This window comes from Setaria italica, chromosome V, assembly GCF_000263155.2.
Source record: "Setaria italica strain Yugu1 chromosome V, Setaria_italica_v2.0, whole genome shotgun sequence".
NCBI lineage: Eukaryota > Viridiplantae > Streptophyta > Magnoliopsida > Poales > Poaceae > Setaria > Setaria italica.
Window position 1 is genome coordinate 39,848,252 of NC_028454.1, and position 19,954 is coordinate 39,868,205.

At 43.4% G+C, this 19,954-nt stretch overlaps 1 protein-coding gene and 2 long non-coding RNA genes across 3 annotated transcripts; 1 reads left to right on the forward strand and 2 right to left on the reverse strand.

The window, feature by feature from the left end:
- Positions 1-6,337: 6,337 nt before the first annotated feature.
- LOC111257382 lies at positions 6,338-10,930 on the reverse strand. The gene is made up of 2 exons (XR_002677784.1): positions 6,718-10,930; positions 6,338-6,395 (listed from the first exon to the last, which is right to left on the reverse strand). It is a non-coding gene; the product is annotated as an uncharacterized LOC111257382 (long non-coding RNA).
- A 1,813-nt stretch (positions 10,931-12,743) lies between these two features.
- LOC101765997 lies at positions 12,744-13,831 on the reverse strand. The gene is made up of 3 exons (XR_001164036.2): positions 13,690-13,831; positions 13,453-13,535; positions 12,744-13,348 (listed from the first exon to the last, which is right to left on the reverse strand). It is a non-coding gene; the product is annotated as an uncharacterized LOC101765997 (long non-coding RNA).
- On the forward strand, positions 13,759-19,779 carry LOC101761780 (probable leucine-rich repeat receptor-like protein kinase At5g49770). Its single transcript, XM_004970311.3, has 19 exons — positions 13,759-14,437; positions 15,230-15,350; positions 15,420-15,491; positions 15,669-15,743; positions 15,861-15,932; positions 16,020-16,169; positions 16,261-16,335; positions 16,423-16,494; positions 16,574-16,645; positions 16,730-16,798; positions 16,869-16,943; positions 17,020-17,091; positions 17,194-17,325; positions 17,417-17,886; positions 17,968-18,126; positions 18,269-18,408; positions 18,494-18,713; positions 18,810-19,045; positions 19,137-19,779. Exons 1-19 carry the CDS (start codon positions 14,362-14,364, stop codon positions 19,632-19,634), a joined length of 2,856 nt encoding a protein of 951 aa, XP_004970368.1. The 5' UTR covers positions 13,759-14,361; the 3' UTR covers positions 19,635-19,779.
- Positions 19,780-19,954: the final 175 nt, after the last annotated feature.

Below are 19,954 nucleotides of genomic sequence, written 5' to 3' on the forward strand. Positions count from 1 at the left end.
TGAAGCAAGATGTTGGCCTTTTCTGTCCTTGAGCACCATCCAGCGATGTATAAAAAAATATACCATACACAAATAGCTCGATTGATTAGGTTGTTTGTGGTGGATTTATTTTGAGAATTAGGCAATTAGCGATGCTATTCTTTTTAGTGGAAGTTGACATAAACAACGAGGAGTTTGTAGTAAGTGGTAGCCAATGCGCGTGTCAACAACTAGGTGTATGTGGTGATTTCGTCAATCTAAAAATAATATGTCAATTGAGTTTTTAGAAAATGCTAGTGTGATATTATTTATTTGTGTGTATTGTTAGATGACATTGTATTCTACGGCATAGTCACATTTTCGACTTACGGCATCTATTAGTCCCAATTCACGCTACCTCGAAATCTAAGGCATCGTTTTGCTTTATTATGATCACTGTTGTGAGATTATGGCCATATTGAACATGATGTGCCAAGTTAGCGTCAAAGGTTGTTGAGCACTTGAGCTAGGAATAATGGTTTAAAATGTTGCTAAAAAATATGTAGTAATTGAAGGAAACCAATTCTAAGAAGGAAATAACGAGTACAAGTCTGGGAAATGGATGAGATGGAGCAATAGGCAAAAACATCTCTCGTGGCCTATAAATGATGTCGCTTGCCCTCTTTCTTTATGTTAGTGTTTGGTTTCTTTTCATGCGTGTATCTTTGGTCTATAGTCGTTCGAGTCGTATGTGGCTATGTGCTTTTGTGCTGTTGCGCGTATTGCTTTTACTTGTATTTAAAATATCCTTTTCATCTTAGATATGCAGCTCTCGTATTGATTCATGGTAGTGAAAAACAGGAGAATAATATGAGATAAATGTTTTATGAGTACACAAGTGCACCTTGATAGCCCTCGGATTCATCTGTTCCTTCCATAACAGCAAGATTTTTCTATTGTCCAAATTTTTATTGAACCTTTTGCTCTCATAAAATCATTTTGGTGATCACATGCCTTTCCATCTGCCACATCGGCTATCTTGCTTGGCACACAATCGCCCCGACATTGTTCCTCCAATCCTACCTGCTCTCGTATTTTTTTAGAAGTCGGGGAGAGATTCTACTTAAATCTTATTGATCATGTTCCTGTTTTTCTTTGTTCTATTTTTTTTTCTTTCCCTCCTATTTATTTCAATGCCTCTCCAGTGCTATATCCTTAAACATCATATTCTACCCTATCCTACATTAGATATGTCGCATCAGCACTATTCACTACAATGTTGCCATACACCAACTAGATACACCAATATGGGCCTGTTCGCTTCAGCTTATAAGCCGGCTGAAAAGCTGAAACGGCTGATTTGTTGTGAGAGGAAAATACTGTTCGGTGGCTGATAAGCCGGCTGAATAAGCTGAAGCGAACAGGGCGAATGTTTAGGCGAATCATTTGGTTTTCAAACAAGACAAAAAAAAATACAAATACTTGAACCGATTTATTTTTACAGTGTAAACTTCAAGCCCGAGGTGGATCTCAGAGTTGGAGTTTTGGTAAGTGGGGCCTAAAACTAGCGAAGTACTCATCTTCATGCTTATATAAAGGGAGCGTTTGGTTTCTCGAGCTAAAGTTTAGTCCGTGTCATATCAAATATTCGGAGATTAATTAGGAGGACTAAATATGAGTTAATTATAAAACTAATTGCACAGATGGAGGCTAAACGGCAAGATGAATCTATTAAGCCTAATTAATCTATAATTAGCAAATGGTTACTGTAGCAGCACATTATCAAATCATGGACTAATTAGACTTAATAGATTCGTCTCGCCGTTTAGCCTCCATCTATGTAATGGGTTTTGTAAATAGTCTATATTTAATACTTCTAATTAGTATCTAAATATTCGATATGACAGGGGCTAAGGGAAGGAACCAAACACCGCCAAAGGTGTGCGCGTGCTCGTGAGCATCGTTCCGGTTCTCAGGTAGCTTGATTCCCAAATTACCGTCCCTCTCATGAGCTGTGCGTTCCGTTGCGACTTTACCCTAGTGGTCCTGCCGATTGCATTGCATCACGAAGAAGGCCGGATCATAGGCCACCCACGTCGTCAGTTAACTTAAAGGAAAAGACAACCCGTATTGCTGGATGAGGTAACGAGTCCTTGCGCTCCTCCTCCACACCTCTCCTCATGGTCACCACTCACCAACCGTCACCACATGCAAAAGCCCTTTTCCGCTTATCTTTGCTTTTGCCCCGATCGGTCTGCCAACTCCTTCCAAGCTGCAGTTACGCCTTCCTCGTCGGTACAGCAAGCGCACCGTATATGCTTCACTGTTCACGAATAGAACACGGGACTGCATTTTTAACTACACACGAGCCTTCAACGTGTTCGTCTTCCATTCCAGGCAGCTTCTGAACCATGGTTAGTTTCAAAAAAAAAGAAAAAGTTTCTGAATTCCGAACCATGTCGTTTCAAAAAAAAAGAAAAAGTTTCTGAATTCCGAACCATGGGCTAGACAGTGACGCTCTGAGCTTTTGGTGTCCGCCTTCCGCGGATCCGTCAGTCCACATCCAACCATTCCATTCGCATGCGTCCTCCCGCCGGAGTCGTCGGTTCGCGTATCGCTGTTGGCCTCTCCGGTTCCGCCGAAAATTATACGGCACCAGCAGCACCAGAGATCAGACCGCATCGCGGCTCCGATCTCGGCACCCGGCCGTCGGAAGGAAAGCGAAAAGGGGCAGTAACATCTCACGTTGCCGGCGTTAGTGTTCTCGCGCTTTGCGCTGCCCGGCCGGCCGCTCCCTTTTGGATGGACATGATCGCCCATTTATGGTCGCGGAAGAGATTGTCGATCTTCTTGACTTGCGAGATCCGTGAGATTACAAGAGGACATTGGTCGATCGTTTGTGTTTTTCTTTCCCCTGCGACGAAGACTCTTTTTTTTTAAAGATCGACGGAGATTTTTTGTTGCTTGTACGTGCTGGTCCCTCGTCACGCCGAGCAAAGCTGTCACGACTTTAATAAAAAGTGAAAAAAGGAGCCCCAAGGAACGAGCTGTGGCCCGTTACTATTTCCGGTGCGCTGCACGCAGCGGCCGGGACGACATGTGGCTGCAAGATGTGCAGCGCCTTCCATTTTCCTCGCCAGCTCTGCGGCCGATCCGTGATCACCCGGCCGGGAGCAGGCGCCCGGCTGGCCGGCTCGGCCAGTGGGGGTGGGCGGCATGATAACTTGCTCCCACCGTGGCTGCCCGTAAAGCCGCTTGACTTCGCTTCAAGCAGTAGCCAGGAATCCAGGCGGCTGCTTGCTTTATCCCTGCGCTCGCTACTGAATGAGTAGCAGGAAGGCAAGGCTGGAGCTGAGTGACTCGGCCGCTGAATAGGCTAGGCGTTCGTACACGAAGAAATGGTGACGACTGACGACCATACGCAGATGCCCTCGTCCAGGGCAGAGCAACGGGAACATGCTGCTACGAATAGAATAGTTGAGCGGCGTCGTCTCGTTTCCCAGGGACGAGAAGGGGGAGGAAGGGGACAAACGGGTCGCGGGTCGTCAACATGCTAGCTCGTGCCAATGATTGGCCGGTGCGTCGTCGGACTCGGATCAATCGGAGCACGTACGGGGAGGGCAGACAGCGAAAGAAACATACGCAGATGGTTTATGGTGATCGATGAGGTGGTTAGGAGTAACATAACCCTCTGCCGGAATTATCCATTTCTTAGTAATATATACTCCCTTCGTTCCAAATTGGAGGTCATCTTAATTTTTCTAAATTTATAGATATTATTATGCACCTAGATATATGCATAATAATATTTATAAACTAAAAAATTAAAATGACATTGCAATTTGACATGGAAGGGGTACGATCGATCCCTGCAACAGCAGCATGTTGCAGCTGGTAGAGAAAATCCATCGAAGAAAACACGTGGCTGCTCGGGCACCACACGCACATTCATCTTCAAGCCTTCAATCAAAGCCGTACGATACGGATCGTACTACGAGTTCGTCCCCACGCACGGCAAGCCAGAGCCAGTACTGTTGCAGGAGGCAAGACGCGGCGCAACTGCATTTATGGCCGGGCCGGCTTTATCGATCGTCCGAGCCCACGGTCCCCCGTGAAACGCGCTGTCGCGACGGTGCTCCATTCCAACGATGGTGATACGATACGCGATAGCCTCTACTAGCTGCCGTGTTCACGTATGACGTATGCCTTCTTCATGAGCTGCAAGGATTCTACCTTTTGGCATCTCTCCCAGGTTTTCTTCACTACACAAGTTGTGACAAGAAGAGAGGAGGGCTAAAAGTGCAAAGGCTCGCCTCTCCTCGTGTTCTGGGCCTGGGCTTACTTCTCGCTGGGATCAAGTTGCTTCATTTTCACATGGGCTGGACCAAATGGGAATGGCCGAGCAAGGCCTGATACAGTGTCGCTTGCGCCCCTGGGCGTGCGTGTCTTCCGGCCGGCGGCTGGAGCTCAGGACGCCGGCTGCCGGCCAGCCGGCAACTTTGGCTCTATGCAAAAGGCTTGTATCGGCTGCATTTTTCTGGTACGCGTCGGGCCGAAATTCACAAGCCTTGTGAAGCTTTCGGCAATGGCAACAAGGGACAGAAATTGGCCAGGTGCGTCCAAAGCTTCGCCTTCCTGACCAATTAAAATTTCCCATTTGGTGGATAAGTAGCACTGCAGTAGTCTCCATCCGCTGCCGAACAAGCTTAGTTAAGACTTAAAAAAACATTGATCGAATTGTACACCCTCCGTCCCAAATTGTAAGTCATTTTAGTATTTTTAAATTTATAGTTTTTGCTATGCACCTAAATATATAGGTATGTCTAGACAGTAGATACATAGTAAAATCTATAAATATAGAATGCTAAAACGACTTATAATTTGGAACGGAGAGAGTATTTTTTTACAGGTCACAATGAGCCTTGCGATGCTAATTTTATAAAGATTCCAAGGAAAACAAGGGAATCCTCTGCGAATTCATGGTCACAATTTCAGATCTTATTGAGTCCTTGAGGAAACCTGCCAAATAAGGTAGCGTTTGGTTGGTTAGACGAGGTTTGGTTGGTTAGATGAGGTTGAATGGGATAGGTCATCCTGGATGGATAGAGGATGGATGGGATAATCCTGGATGGTGTTTGGTTGGTTGTACATGGCATGATACATTATTTTTGTTTGGTTAGCTGAATGGGATGGTGCGAGTTGGTACACTTTGTTTGGTTACCTATACGATCCCTCCAAATTTTTTTTTGATTTGTCCCACTTATGTACTTTTTTTTGTTACAATAATTTGCTAAACACGTATGTAATAAATGTCGAATAAAATTAACACCAGTAATATATATTATATTAAGAGGTCCATATTACAATCAGACATTATCCATAGTGTTGCATGCATATGGAACTACTTTATAATAGCTACCACACATTGTTATCATACATCAAAAGAGCAGTAACAACTTAAAGAAAGGACCTCTCTTAAGTCTTATCATTTTGGTGCAGGTTGTGTCATCCTTATAATTTCTGTTTAGGTAGTCAATCATTTTCTTATCTCTATCCTCCATTGGAGCATAGGAAATACGTTGTCTTTTCTTTTCTCAGTCTGGACTGACACAAACAAAACCACCGTACAGGGAGCTTACAAGTTTTTTTCCGTCTATAAGCTCCCTGTCCTCCATCTACATTACCCAGGGGAATGCAAACATTAAATAAGGTTTAATTCAGATAATAGAATATAATCCCATGAAGCAACACACATGCTATTACGTGAAGATTGTATCGGAGGACAGCATTGCATTTTGCAATAAAAAAAATCACCAAGACCGAATCGTATCTCGACTGCCCAAATAGATAAGAAATCCAGGAGATAAGACCCCTTCGTAGCCGATGATTCAATCCAATTAGGTATCAGAGATAGGAAGGATGGGGAGGGGTCAATTATCTGGGGAGTTCATGAAGGAGCCGCTAGGAGAGAACGACCAGCACAGCAGCAGTCCGTCCGTGTGGCTCTTGCGGGAGGGAAGGTCGTGTCGCCGGAGAGGGGAAGGGGTGGGAGGCGAGCGAGATGCAAGCGAGGCGCTCGTCCTGGACGGCGCCGTTCGGTGTTTTTTCCGCATGGAGGGATACAATATCTATGGAGAATATTCGATGCGTCTGGACGGTTCGGTCCTGAACGAGATCGTTCGATCTGAGCGAACTGGCAAGCAAATGGTGGGATGGGTGGACCCCACAAAGCCATCCAGGATGCATCGGTGCAGGGAACCAAATGCAGCCTAATTCAGAATGTATCAAGTAACAATATGCGCTTTTTCATCTCAACTCGAAGCATATGTAACATACCTATTAATCGTTGCCATGAACTCATGATGCCATTTACGTATCAGCAGGGTTGGCAGCCTTGACTCTGCCTGAATACTTTTCACAGCTCCTATGGCCCTTAGCTGAACAAGTTGAACCAAACTGACAAGTATCAAGTAAAGCAAGTGGTGCCAACACACGCAAATCTAACCTGTGGCCCAACTAAATTAGTTTAAGGAATGATGATGACTGAATCGATTTTCTTCAAAAAGGAAAAAAACAAAACAATGACTGATTGGAGCTCAAAAGGAGCAATACTTAAGTACCGCTCCCTTCGTTCCAGATTGTAAGTCGTTTTGACTTTTCTAGATTCATAGATATTATTATGCACTATATCTAGATATATAATAATATCTATAAACCTAAAAAAACTAAAATGACATATAATTGGAACGGATGGAGTACCAAAGAGGAATGCAGGAACGTTGTCTCAAACGATTTCATCTTCTGATCAGTCACCAGTTCAACTGTGCTGGCCTCACATCACCTTGGAGGTCAGGACCAGAAGTGCACAACACAGTGGCAACTGGCAATGCAGCGCGTCCTACTTCTGTCCCTGCTCTTGGTAGGCCTCCGGCCAAGCTCCAGCCAAACAAACTCTCAAGATGGTAAGCCTTCTGGATTTCAACGGGTTACAGGACGAATGCTGCCTCCCTATTTGGGGTTATTTATTTACTCATTGAGTGGATGTTGCTCTGAAAAAAGGAGTTGAGCCATATCAGTACTGCTTATTTCTTGCTGGTACAACTGAGTGGAAAACGAAGCAACCCTTGTTTCTTTGAATTCTGCAATATGACATTTGCACATACTTCTCATATCAATAAGATTCATTGATACTTCGATCCAAGATGGATGTATCTGTTGATGCAAAAGTAATTGAGTTAATGTTGCTTTATGAATTCTACAGTTGCAGCGCTTCAGGCATTGACGAAGAATTGGCAGAATGTACCGCAAAGCTGGACAGGACAAACTGATCCCTGTACCTCGTGGGATGGAGTTTCCTGTTCTAATGGGAGGGTGACAGAAGTGTGAGTGCTTGATTAACCTTTCTATCGAAGAATTACACAACAGTATCCGCAAACTGAAACTTGGTCCTTGTAGAAAATTACCAAGCATGAATCTGCAAGGTACATTAAGCAGCACCATCGACCAACTCACTGCTTTGACATATCTGTGAGTACTTCATTGCTTAGTTTGAGAGGAACTTAATGTAGCCAACAATAAATCTTCAGTACCTGGGTAACTATGAGATACACTAATGAGATGCTACAACCGACGAGTTCATCTAGAGATCATGAACGGAGAAACATATGTTTAGGCTACTGAGATAATATGCATGCAGGGATCTGCCTAACAACCCAAATCTCGGTGGCCCACTCACTCCAAACATAGGAAATTTGAAGCAGCTCACAACTCTGTAAGAAATGGCATTCCACTATATAAAGCACTAAATTATCTTTTAGGGGCCTGAAGAGCACCAAAGAAAACAAAGTGGAGAAGCTGATGTATCTTGGTTTTCTAAGGAATTTGCAAGGATGCAGCTTCAATGGCAATATTCCAAAAGAGATAGGAAATTTAACCCAGCTCACCTTCCTGTAAGAATTCCCTCCAGCTTGGATGGAGATCCTCAATGGACACGGTTCTGTACATAATGCAAATTCAATTAACTAATTGTTTTCATGCAGGGCCCTAAACTCAAATAATTTCACTGGTGGAATTCCAGCAACACCTGGCCATCTCTCAAATCTTTTCTTATTGAATTTGACAGCAAATCAGCTGTCAGGACAAATCCCAGTTTCAACAAGTTCAACTTCAGGGTTGGATCAACTTGTTGGCACAAAGCATTTGTAAGTTCTCAAATGTTGTACCACCTCTAGGATATAAATAAATAACGAAAAATTGATGTTCAAATTTGCTGATTACCATATGTTTGTTCCATCTATCCAATCGACAGCCACTTTGCTGATAACCAGTTGACAGGTCCGATAAGCGAAAGCCTTTTCAATGCCAACATGACCCTTATACATGTGCAAGCTGTGTTCTTCATTCATGTTAGGTAATTTACTCTATCATATGTACCATCTCACTGCTTTCTGTTTCATTATCAGGTATTTTCAGAAGAACAAATTTACTGGGACAATCCTGGAATCTCTTGGGTTTGTCCAAACACTTCAAATGATGTAAGTACCAGTCAAAATAATTTGGCATCAGTCTTAAAAACCCTATAAACAGTTTTGAATTTCTTTTTGCATGCCACCTGCTAGATGAGAACCAGTTTAGTGGCTCGGTTCCTAAAAGTATCGGCAACCTACGTAACCTGATGGAACTGTAAGTAACTAATAACAACAAAATGAGCATATCATGGTGCTTCAAATTAAATTGCAAATATCTGTTGGTTGTTGCAGGAACTTAGCAAGCAACCTACAGAGTGGGATGGTGCCAGATCTCATTAATGCAACTCAGCTAAATTATTTGTAAGACAAATATATCAAAGGTTCAGGTTGATGATTCTTTCTAATGTTGAGGACTTCTATTTCTTTGACTCAGCAGGGACCTAAGCAACAATAACTTCGCAAGGTCACCAGCACCAGGATGGTTCTCAACACTGACATCCCTGAATACCCCGTGAGTTTTCCAAGGATTATTGAAGTGAATATGAAATGGATTCAGTAACCCACAGTACATTATAAGTGATGTTTATGCTTTGAATGATATACAGATTTATGGATAATGATGGTCTGACCGGGACAATCCCTACTGCTCTGTTCAGTTTACCGCAGCTGCAGCAAGTGTAATTCTTCATGTCCCGTGCCACAGATTTCTGAATAACATATCTATACCGGAATAAATTATGTCTTTTTATTGTGACTTGTAATGCAGCTCACTAGCTAATAATGCACTCAATGGGACAGTAAGTATGAGAAGTAACATCAGTTCACTACTGCGTGTGGTTAATTTGACTAACAATCAAATCACTGATGCTAACGTAGACCCAGGATACAACATCAGCTTCATGTAAACATCCTTCTCTCTCTAAAAAAATATTGCACACTTGTACAGCTAAGTTGCATGCATTGTTACTCATCTCGTTTTTTTGTCCAGGTTAACAGGCAATCCTATATGCTTACATGACACTAGTATCTGCAAGCTCAAGAAACAGCAGCAAGGTGACCTAGACCCATGTGGTGCCGTTTCATGCCCCCACAACCAGTCAGCAAATCCTGTGACTTCACAGAACAGCACAAGCACCAGGTCCTCCCAGGGTTTTATGATCTTCGTAGTTCTTCTCATGCACTCCCTGTTTTAACATGTCATTTGGATTCAATCGTGGGTGCTACTTTGTTTTCTGATAGTAGTAGTAATTCGGAACTAGTAACATTGCTACTCCTGTAAATCTTGAAACCCTAGCATTTCTGCTTTGTATAAGAATAACAATCGCTGCTTTCAAGCGTCGGCGTACCTGGCGGACGAAGGCAACGCTGAGGTCATGGCCGTGGGGATAGCTCGCGAGATCGGCACAATAGTCGCCCTTCTTGTTCATCCACTAACCCAAAATCAAGCTCCATCGCTCCAGTTTCTCTACTAGGCCTCCATCTCCGGACGCCGAAGAAACGGAAGGAAGAACGTTGCTGCATTTTACCACCCCTTTCCGAATGGAAAAAGTCCTTTCGACGTCTCGCCGAAGTCTGGCTTTCGTCCCTCATCCGTAAAACCGGATATCTGGCATCCCTCATCTGTCCTAATCCGGTTGAGTTAGGACCCGAGGCTGTTTTGAGGATCGTTTACGCTTACGTGGCGACACATAAGCACAGTCGACGTGGATTTAACCTGGTCCACGTGGATAAACATTTACCCATAACCCCCTAAACTTCTTTTCTCCTCGCAGATAGGTTCCTCGCCTTCTTCTACCTCCGGCGTGCGGCCGGTGAGCGGCGGTGGCGCGGCAACGCCGGCGCGGCAACGCCGGCGCGGGGGCTTCTTCTTCCACCACTTTGACTACCCCAGAACGTTCACCACACCCTAGCGCACATCCTCCCTCTCCTATCTCCCCGAAACCCAAACCCTAGCACCAACCGCGACTAGCGGCGGCGGCGCTCCGGCGGCGAGCTTGAAATCGAGCGCGGCAACTTAGCTAAACCGGGGAAAGGGCGCGATCATGTGGGACATGGTCTCACCGCGGCTCGGTTTGAGCAGTTAGCCGGCGAAGATGGTGACCGGAGGGTGGTCGTCGGCGTGCGGGTGGAGGTCGGTCTTGGCGCGGCAATGGCGGGCGGGGAATCGTCCATTCCCGGCCGCGGACACGATGGCGAGCGGCGGGGACAGGTCGAGGAGGTATCTAGGGAGGTTATCTAGGTGTTGGCTCGGGCGATTGAAGGAAGATGGCCGGTGCTGGGCGTACTGCGCCGGCGAAGGGATGGTGGTCATGGCGGCTCGGTGGTGCACTGCGGTTGGGAATCCGGCGATTGCCGCCAAGGAGTAGATTGGCTGGGTCAACAGCGGGTCGTGGAGTTTGAGCGCGAGGTGAGGAAGGTTCAGGTGTGGGGGATTTGAAGGGGACGGCCAGTGGATGACGGCTTTGGCTGGCGGAGTAGCTCGGCTCGGAGGAGGAAATAGCGGAGGGAGGGAGGAAGAAAAGAGGATTCCGGTGCTTGCGTTACGTGGACCAGGTTAAGTCCACGTCGACTGTGCTTGTGTGTCGCCACGTAAGCGAAACCACCCTCAAAACAGCCTCGGGTCCTAACTCAACCGGATTAAGGTCCCATTTGGATATCTCGTGCTAAAAATTTAGCACATGTCACATCGGATATTTAGATGCTAATTAGAAGTATTAAACATCAGTTAATTAAAAAACTAATTGTATAGATGGAGTCTAATTCACGAGACAAATCTATTAAGCCTAATTAGTTTATGATTTGACAATATGGTGCTACAGTAACCATTTGCTAATGATGGATTAATTAGACTTAATAGATTCATCTCCTGAATTAGCACAATATCCTGCAATTAGTTTTATAATTAGCTCATATTTAGCCCTTCTAATTATCATCCGAACATTACACTATATCAAAGAGGGATGCCAGATACTCGGTTTTGCAGACGAGGGATGAAAGTCGGACTTCCGCAATACATGAGGGACGTCAGGAGGACTTTTTCCAATTACCAGACATTCCTTCTCCTGTCCTCGTCCATGGGCCTTGTCACACAAAGCCCATGTAGTCTGACTTTTTTTTTTTGAGGGGTCAAAGGCCAAAGTCTTTACACTGTGATAATTAGCATTACAAAAAACAGGGTGTGTGTGTGTGTGTGTGTGGGGGGGGGGGGGGATCATGGATTGCAGAGGATGGGGGGATTCCATTCTGTTTCAGATTACATTGAACCAAAAATCAGGCACCATGCATCGGGGATTGCTCGCTCGTCCAGTCGGAAACGCTCGCTCCAGAGACGGGCCTCGTTCCGGCATGTTTGCCAGAACCTGGTATGTTCCGGCACCATGTAGTCTGACTTTGAGTGCTAGTATTATACATTTGTTTCCCCCTCAAAAAAAAAGACTATGTGTACCTCCCTTAGAAAAATAGAAATGGCACAGTAGTTACAAGTATTTTGCAAAATGAATTTGGGTGCATTTTTCTTTTGCTTGTATACTATCGTATCTCCAAAGACCACTGGATAGTCAAATTCACAGCGAGAGCGCGCCCGATAGTGACCTAGTTTTTCTTTTGGAGTACATCCACTTGCTCCATTTTTTTTAATGTATAGTTAACTAGCAACATGGCCTGGCATAGCGAGCTGCATCCAGGATAGAAAACGCCTGGGGCTCGCGTCATTTGCTCCCTCCCCGCGGCGACCTCGTGCCATTTTGACAGGCTCCGGTCTACACGATGGCGTCGCCCGTTCATGCGTGCGTCAGTGCGTGTGCGCCCAGCTCTGACTCCGCCTCGGCGCGCGTTCGCCGACTGCCGCCGCGCCGTGCTCCAATTCTCTCCGCCGCTTGCCTCCAGAATCTGCAGCAGCCATCGATCGATTTCCAGGCGTGTTGTTGTTGGCGTTTGGCCTGAGGGATCCCTGTGTTCTGTTGTGTCACGTTAAGTGTTAAAGTGTCTGCGAGTGTTAAGTGTTGTGTTGTTTTCGAATGGATCGGACGCTCTCAAAAGTCAAAACACTAATCATCATCATACTAGTTGCACCTTTTTTTCCCGTCGAAATTTCTTTTGTGAACTCTCCACTTGCACGGTTGCATGGTGATCACTGATCAGACTCGCTTCCACCTCTGCAGGGTCGTCGGTTGTCGCTGTGCATTGTGGTCGCAGACAATGAATATATATGAGCTCGTTAGGAAATAGGCGAGTTGGGGGGATTTCAGTATCACAACTAGCATATTGTACAAGGAAAACATTTCAGTTTGACGTGTAGCCTGACGTGTTGCTATTTGTCGTGCACGATCAGCATTTTTGGCCTGACAAAGCTTTGTCCACCGAATTAAACTTGGTTTAGAAATGAAATGGACTTGGCCATAATTCTCGTCGCACACAATTCATGTGCTAGCCTACAGGTACCTGGGTATTGCAGATACCGGGTAGAGCTATCAAAGTTAACTTGTTCTAAACACCATTGAATTGAATAGTTGAATTCGGAACAGGTAAACGAACCATGTCTTTTCCCTTGACCGTTCACCAAATCACTATCCTCCCCAGAGTCCCGAGAACCACATTGCATCATCCACGAAAAAGTACTGGCAGGCTCCGTTCAACCACTGAAACAACGGACGAAAAATACGGACCGTTTCTATCTAGAAATCTTTGATCGGCCAGTGCAAGCATCAGGCTGCCGGCCACATTTTGGCTCCACCTTTGAAGGAACCTTCTGTGTGCAAGCCGTCCTTCCTGCTGCCTCGGCTGCATTTTCTGGCAGTCATGCACCATAATTTATCCAGCAATCCCAACAACAGGAAGCAGTTGAGCAGGTGCATCCAAAACTTGGCCTTCCTGATCCATTCTCAATCAGGAACATATAACATAGCCTGCTTCCACCTCGGCGCCTACCATCAAGATGAAAACAAAAAACAACAGTCAGACACTCAGACCCAGCCGAATACATTTGATTAAAGAGTGTTGAATAATTTATGCTACAGCCAGGTCATACCGAACCATCTGTCCTGCTGACCTTCTAATGATTCCAAGGAGAGTAGTAGAATCATCTGCAGATTCTGGTGTTCCGTGAGAAACCTGCGTAATAAGATCCAATGTTCAAATTTAACTGAAAGATCACTTATCAGAGTTTCTCTGTATTCCGGGGGAAAGAAAACAGATTTCTCAAGGATGAAAAACCGATTCATGATCAAACAACAGGTGCATTCAAGGGAACTCAAAGCATACTTACATAATATCCTTGTCATGATGCCATTTCCACATCAGCAGGGCTGGCAGCAGGTGACAAAGAACTGGACAGAAAAATCCGGTTCTCAGCTCCATACACTAGGGGTTAAAAAATACAGCAGTTGAACAGCATAACATGTTTCTGAACTGTGGGCCATGGCACAAAAGTCCAACTCTTGGCCGTATTAACTTTGTTAATTAACAAAAATGACCGGATCAAAGCTCAGAATGGAGCAATTTTTAAGCTATTACCCGGATGAGGCCCCAGCCGCCAGAAGCAACTGCCCCACTACTAACGGGGAACATTTCATCAAACATTTCATGTTTTGATCAGTTCAACCGAGCTCTCTTGCAGACTTGTTTAAGGCCTCCAATAACCTTGCATGTGTGTGTTCTTATGAGCATATCCGTTGCTTGGACTGGGTACGCAGCTTAGGCGATAATTGATGAGAGATTCTTCTGAATCTGGTTATGTAAGATTGTTTTCCTTGAAAGGTTATTTTCTTTGCCTGGTTCCAACCTCAGCAAGGAGTGCGGCGCCATTTGGTAGCTGCTGGCTCGTCCATTAGCTAGCTTGTGCATAGACTTCTCCAAGGACAGCCATCAGAGTTAGCTGTGATCTGGTGCAACTTTGATTTGTGTGGAGGCCTAGCCTGGAGGGTGCGGCACAGTGGCGATGCAGCGGCTGCTGCTTCTGTTATTTCTCCTGGTAGGGCTCCAGCCAAGCTTCAGCCAGACAAACTCCCAAGATGGTAAGCCTTGATATTTTTGCATTGCATCAGGATATAGGAAGCATGCTGCCTTCTTTTTAGGATACAATTATTCACAGAGTGCCTGTTGACCTGAAAAAAGGTTGAGCTAGATTAGTTCTACCAGGAGTATAAGGTGAGAACGTTTCAATTACAATGGATATCTAGTTTCTACCAGAAAAAAAATCATATAAACTGCATTCACTTACATCAAAGTTCTGTTTATTTCCAAATTTGTTAATCTTATTTTTAGAATGGTTTCTATTCAACAAAAACAAGTAGATTGTTCAATACAAGTCAGTGTATTGCTTTTGAGTTAATGTTTTTGAGACAGTTCTTTAGTCAAGGAAGTACAAAACTGCAATGTAAAAATATCCACACGAGGTCAGTGAAAAAAATTAGCATGCCATGATACTAAATGAAGTATGTCCTCATCCTCAGGATAAAAAAGGTGAAACTGAACACTGATCACTGTTTCTTCCTCTGTTTCTTTTTGGCTGGTACAATCCTTTCTTAGACCGAACTTTCTTTGAATGTTCTGAAATGATATTTGCATATATATTATATACCTCTGGTATGAATGAGTTCATAATATCTAAACGATGAGAAGATTCATTGACTTTATGTCCCTAAGAACTAAGATAGAAGAGAGATACTGAGATCTAATAATAGAGTTTTTCCCCCCTGAACCAGCAGGACTGCCCGTCATTAAATTAAGAAGGGGTAAAAGAACCAACTACTAGAGTTGTTAATGAAAAAAATGCTCGAATAATGTTAGCTAAATGAATTTTGCAGTTGCTGCGCTTCAGGCTTTGATGAATAACTGGCAGAATGGACCAAAAAGCTGGACAGGTTCAACTGATCCCTGCAGCTCCTGGGATGGAATTTTCTGTTCTAATGGAAGGGTGACAGAAGTGTGAGTGCTCAATTAACCTTCTTTTGTTAGCAAATAATCAAATACTGTGCTGAAACCTGGTATTTGCAGGAGATTACCAAGCATGAATCTGCAAGGTACACTAAGCAACGCCATAGGCCAACTATCTGCTTTGACATATCTGTGAGTCCTATGTCCTACTATGAAAATAACTCAACTTAGCAACAATAACAATTTAGTATTTTCCCAAGAAAATACCATTAGAACACATAGAACTACAGTCAGTTAGATGCTGCCCACCAGTTTACCTTAGAGATCAAGAACAGAGAACAAATGTTAAGCTACTGACATTACATGCAGGGATCTGTCTAACAACCTAAATCTTGGAGGTCCACTTACTCCAAAAATTGGAAATCTGAAGCAGCTCACAACTCTGTAAGAAATGACATTTCGTGATAATGATAAACACTGCATTTGTTTTCTGAGGGATCTGCAAAGATCACCAAAAAAAAGAAAAGAGAGGGGGAGGCTGACATATCTTGGTTTTCTCAGGATTTTGCTTGGATGCAGCTTCAGTGGAAATATCCCAAGAGAGATAGGCAACTTATCACAGCTCACATTCCTGTAAGAAATCACTCAGATTTGGAGAAGATATCTAATGGACAATATTCTGTTCATCAGGTGAACTCAATTAATTATTTCCTTGCGCAGGGCACTAAACTCAAATGATTTCACTGGTGGAATTCCACCAACACTTGGCCTTCTTTCAAATCTTATCTGGTTGGACATGTCTGCGAATCAGCTGTCAGGACAAATACCAGTTTCTCCAGGGTTGAATCAACTCGTCAAAGCTAGGCATTTGTAAGTTCTGAAATATTGTACCAACTCGAGCATAAAAAGAATAAAAAACAAATTTGCTAATTCCTTATGGTTATATCCATGCAATGAACAGCCACTTCAGTGAGAACCAGTTGACAGGCCCAATGAGCGAAAGCCTTTTCAATGGCAGGATGAACCTTATACATGCGTAAGCTGTGTTCTGCGTTTGCAATAGCTACTTTCTGTTCTTTAATTTCACCTCAGTAAGTCACCCACTTTCTGTAATCAATTCCAGGATATTTGACAATAACAACTTTACTGGACCAATCCCAACATCCCTTGGACAAGTCACATCACTTCAAATAATGTAAGGACCAAATCAATCATATTTGGCACCAGTCTTACACGTCTTTTTAAACATTTTTACAATTTTTATTGCATGCCAGCCGACTAGATCATAACCAGTTCAGCGGTCCAGTTCCCGATAGTATTGGCAACCTAAGTAACCTGATGGAACTGTAAGTAACTAAATTTTAATGAACATCAGAGATATTTCATGGTACTTGAAAATGACATTGCAAATATCCCTTTCGTTCGTGCAGGAGCTTAGCGAACAACCTACTAAACGGGGCAGTGCCAGATCTCACCAGTTTAACTCAGTTAGATTATGTGTAAGAAAAATATATCAACATTCAAGTTAATAATTCTTTTCTGCTGTTAATTTTTTCTTTCTCCAAGCAGAGACCTAAGCAACAATAACTTCCCAAGCTCACCAGCACCTGGATGGTTTTCAACGTTGATATCCCTGAATAGCATGTGAGTTTTAGGATTAACAAAGTGAATATTAAATTTAATGCTACAATACAGATAAAGTTTATCGTTGGATATGCAGATTTATGGAAAATGATGATCTTACTGGAACAATCCCTAGTGCTCTGTTCAGTTTACCCAACCTGCAACAAGTGTAATTCATCAATGCTTGTGCCACAAATTTCTTGAATATCCATAGAAAGTTTCAGCTGAGTAATTTTTTGTGCATCTTGTTATGTCATAACTTGTAATGCAGATCACTAGCTAGGAATGCATTCAGTGGGAAACTTAATATGACAGGTAATATCAGCTCACAGTTGCGGGTTGTTAACTTGACAATTAATCATATCATAGAAGCAGATGTAACAAGCTACAGCAACAGCCTTATGTAAGCATTGTCCTCTCAAGCAGAAATAATTACATGCTTGCATTCTGAGTGGCATGCATTGCTAACTATCTCATTTTTTGTTCCTGTCCAGATTAATAGGGAATCCTGTATGCTTCGATAACATTAGTTTCTGCACACTCAAGGAAAAACAACAAGTGCCATACGCCACTAACCTTGGCCCATGTGCTGCCATTCCATGCCCCACTGATCAGTCAGCAAGTCCAGTCACTTCACAGAACTGTGTGTGCACCAATCCCTTTCAGGGTCTGATGATCTTCCGAGCACCTGCCTTCTCTGATGTCACAAGCCCCGCATTGTTCAAAATTCTGGAGTCAACACTCGTGCAGAACCTTAGCCTGGCACCAGGATCAGTTGCCCTTTCCAATGTAGAATTCAGTCCAGGAGCACCTCTAACATTCACAGTGAAGGTTTTTCCAGTCAGTGGAACGAGCTTCAATCGCTCAGATGTTATAAGAATCAGTACTGCTCTGGTCAACCAAACTTTTAAAGCCCCAACTGCGTTTGGACCATACAGCTTCATAGCAAGCACATACTTTCCAGGTATGTAAATAGTATGCTACAGAGGTTTGTACAGTTCACCCTTTGTCTGATGTATCTTGAATTGCTAATTATCCATTTCAGGTCCCATCAATAAAAAATCCTCAATGGGCAAAGGTGCAATAATTGGAATCGCAATTGCGGGCTGTGTCCTTATTGTTGGCCTAATTCTGGTAGCAATATATGCTCTACGACAGAAAAGGATAGCCAAGGAGGCAGTAGAGCGAACTACAAATCCTTTTGGTAATGTGTTATTTCACAATTAAATTTCAATCTCATGGAAGATGCATCACATATATCCATTTTGAGCTAGCTGCTAAGTTAATTCAATGCACACCAAAGATTAGAAATATAATTTGTTCTTGTTGTTGATTTGGTGCCACAGCATCATGGGGAGCTGGTGGTACAGACAATGGAGATGCACCGCAACTGAAGGGTGCAAGATACTTTTCATTTGAGGAACTGAAAAAATGCACCAATAATTTCTCAGAAATCAATGAGATAGGATCTGGAGGATATGGGAAGGTAATTAAATTGCCATGCTGACCTGCTCACAAGCAGAAACAAGTGTTTGTGAAAGCATCTAATGCCCTATTTACTCTGTTAAAAGGTGTACAAAGGGACACTCGCAAATGGGCAAATAGCTGCAATAAAACGAGCACAGCAAGGATCCATGCAAGGTGCAGCTGAGTTCAAGAATGAGATAGAGCTGCTGTCCAGGGTTCATCACAAGAACCTAGTGACCTTAGTGGGTTTCTGCTACGAACAAGGGGAACAGATGTTGGTTTACGAATATATTCCTTATGGGACATTAAGGGAGAACCTGATGGGTATCATCTACATTACTCACTATAAGTAACACCACATTTTACCTAACAGCATGTGCCTTCGCAATAACATAGGATATAACCATGACTTGACCGCAGGTAAAGGAGGAGTAAACTTGGATTGGAAGAAGCGCCTCAGAATTGCCATTGGCTCAGCAAAAGGTCTAGCATATCTCCACGAACTTGCTGATCCACCAATCATACACAGAGATATCAAATCAACCAATATACTTTTGGATGAAAGTCTCAATGCAAAGGTTGCTGATTTTGGTCTTTCAAAGCTAGTATCTGACACACAAAAGGGTCACGTTTCTACGCAAGTAAAGGGAACACTGGTATGTAATATGTATTTTGGATATTCTATGGGCACGATTTCTTTTTGGAGAAAGAAAACTTTTGCTGATTCCTCTTTTGCATTATTGGTAGGGCTATTTGGATCCTGAATATTACATGACACAACAGCTCTCTGAGAAGAGTGACGTATACAGCTTTGGAGTTGTTCTGCTAGAACTAATGACTGCCAGGCAGCCCATAGAGAAAGGCAGGTACATTGTCCGTGAGATCAGGACGGCAATAGATCAGTATGATCAAGAATACTATGGCTTGAAGGGCCTAATCGATCCAAAAATCCGGGATTCAGCTAAATTAATTGGCTTCAGGAGATTCGTGCAGTTGGCTATGGAATGTGTAGAAGAATCTGCTGTGGACCGCCCAACAATGAATGATGTTGTGAAGGAACTTGAGATCATCATACAGAATGAGGGGGCACAATTGTTAATCTCAGCATCTCTATCACCTGAACAATTTGGAAATGCAAAGGGGCAAGATCCTTATGCAGAACATTTGCCTATGAATGATGAAAGTAGTAGCAACACCTTTGATTACAACAGTGTATATTCGTTCTCAGCTGTTGAACCAAAGTAGATATCAGTCTCTACTCAATTGTTTTTGGCGCATAGTCCAAGTGAAATGGACATAAGTGATGTATCATACAATATTCACCTTCCCTGTCTGTTGATAAATCAATGCATGAATATTATAGAAATACTGTGGCAAATGATTTGCTTAAGATGAAACAGTAGTGAATGATCTGTTTATAATATCATTCATACCCTTGTACTCCTTTACATCGGCAACTAGAACTAAATAAAATAATAGCATGTTGCAAAACAAATATCTCTTTTCTACATGCCAATATAAACATTCTCATGTAAGCTGAATTGTTTCTCCCAGTGTATATCGCG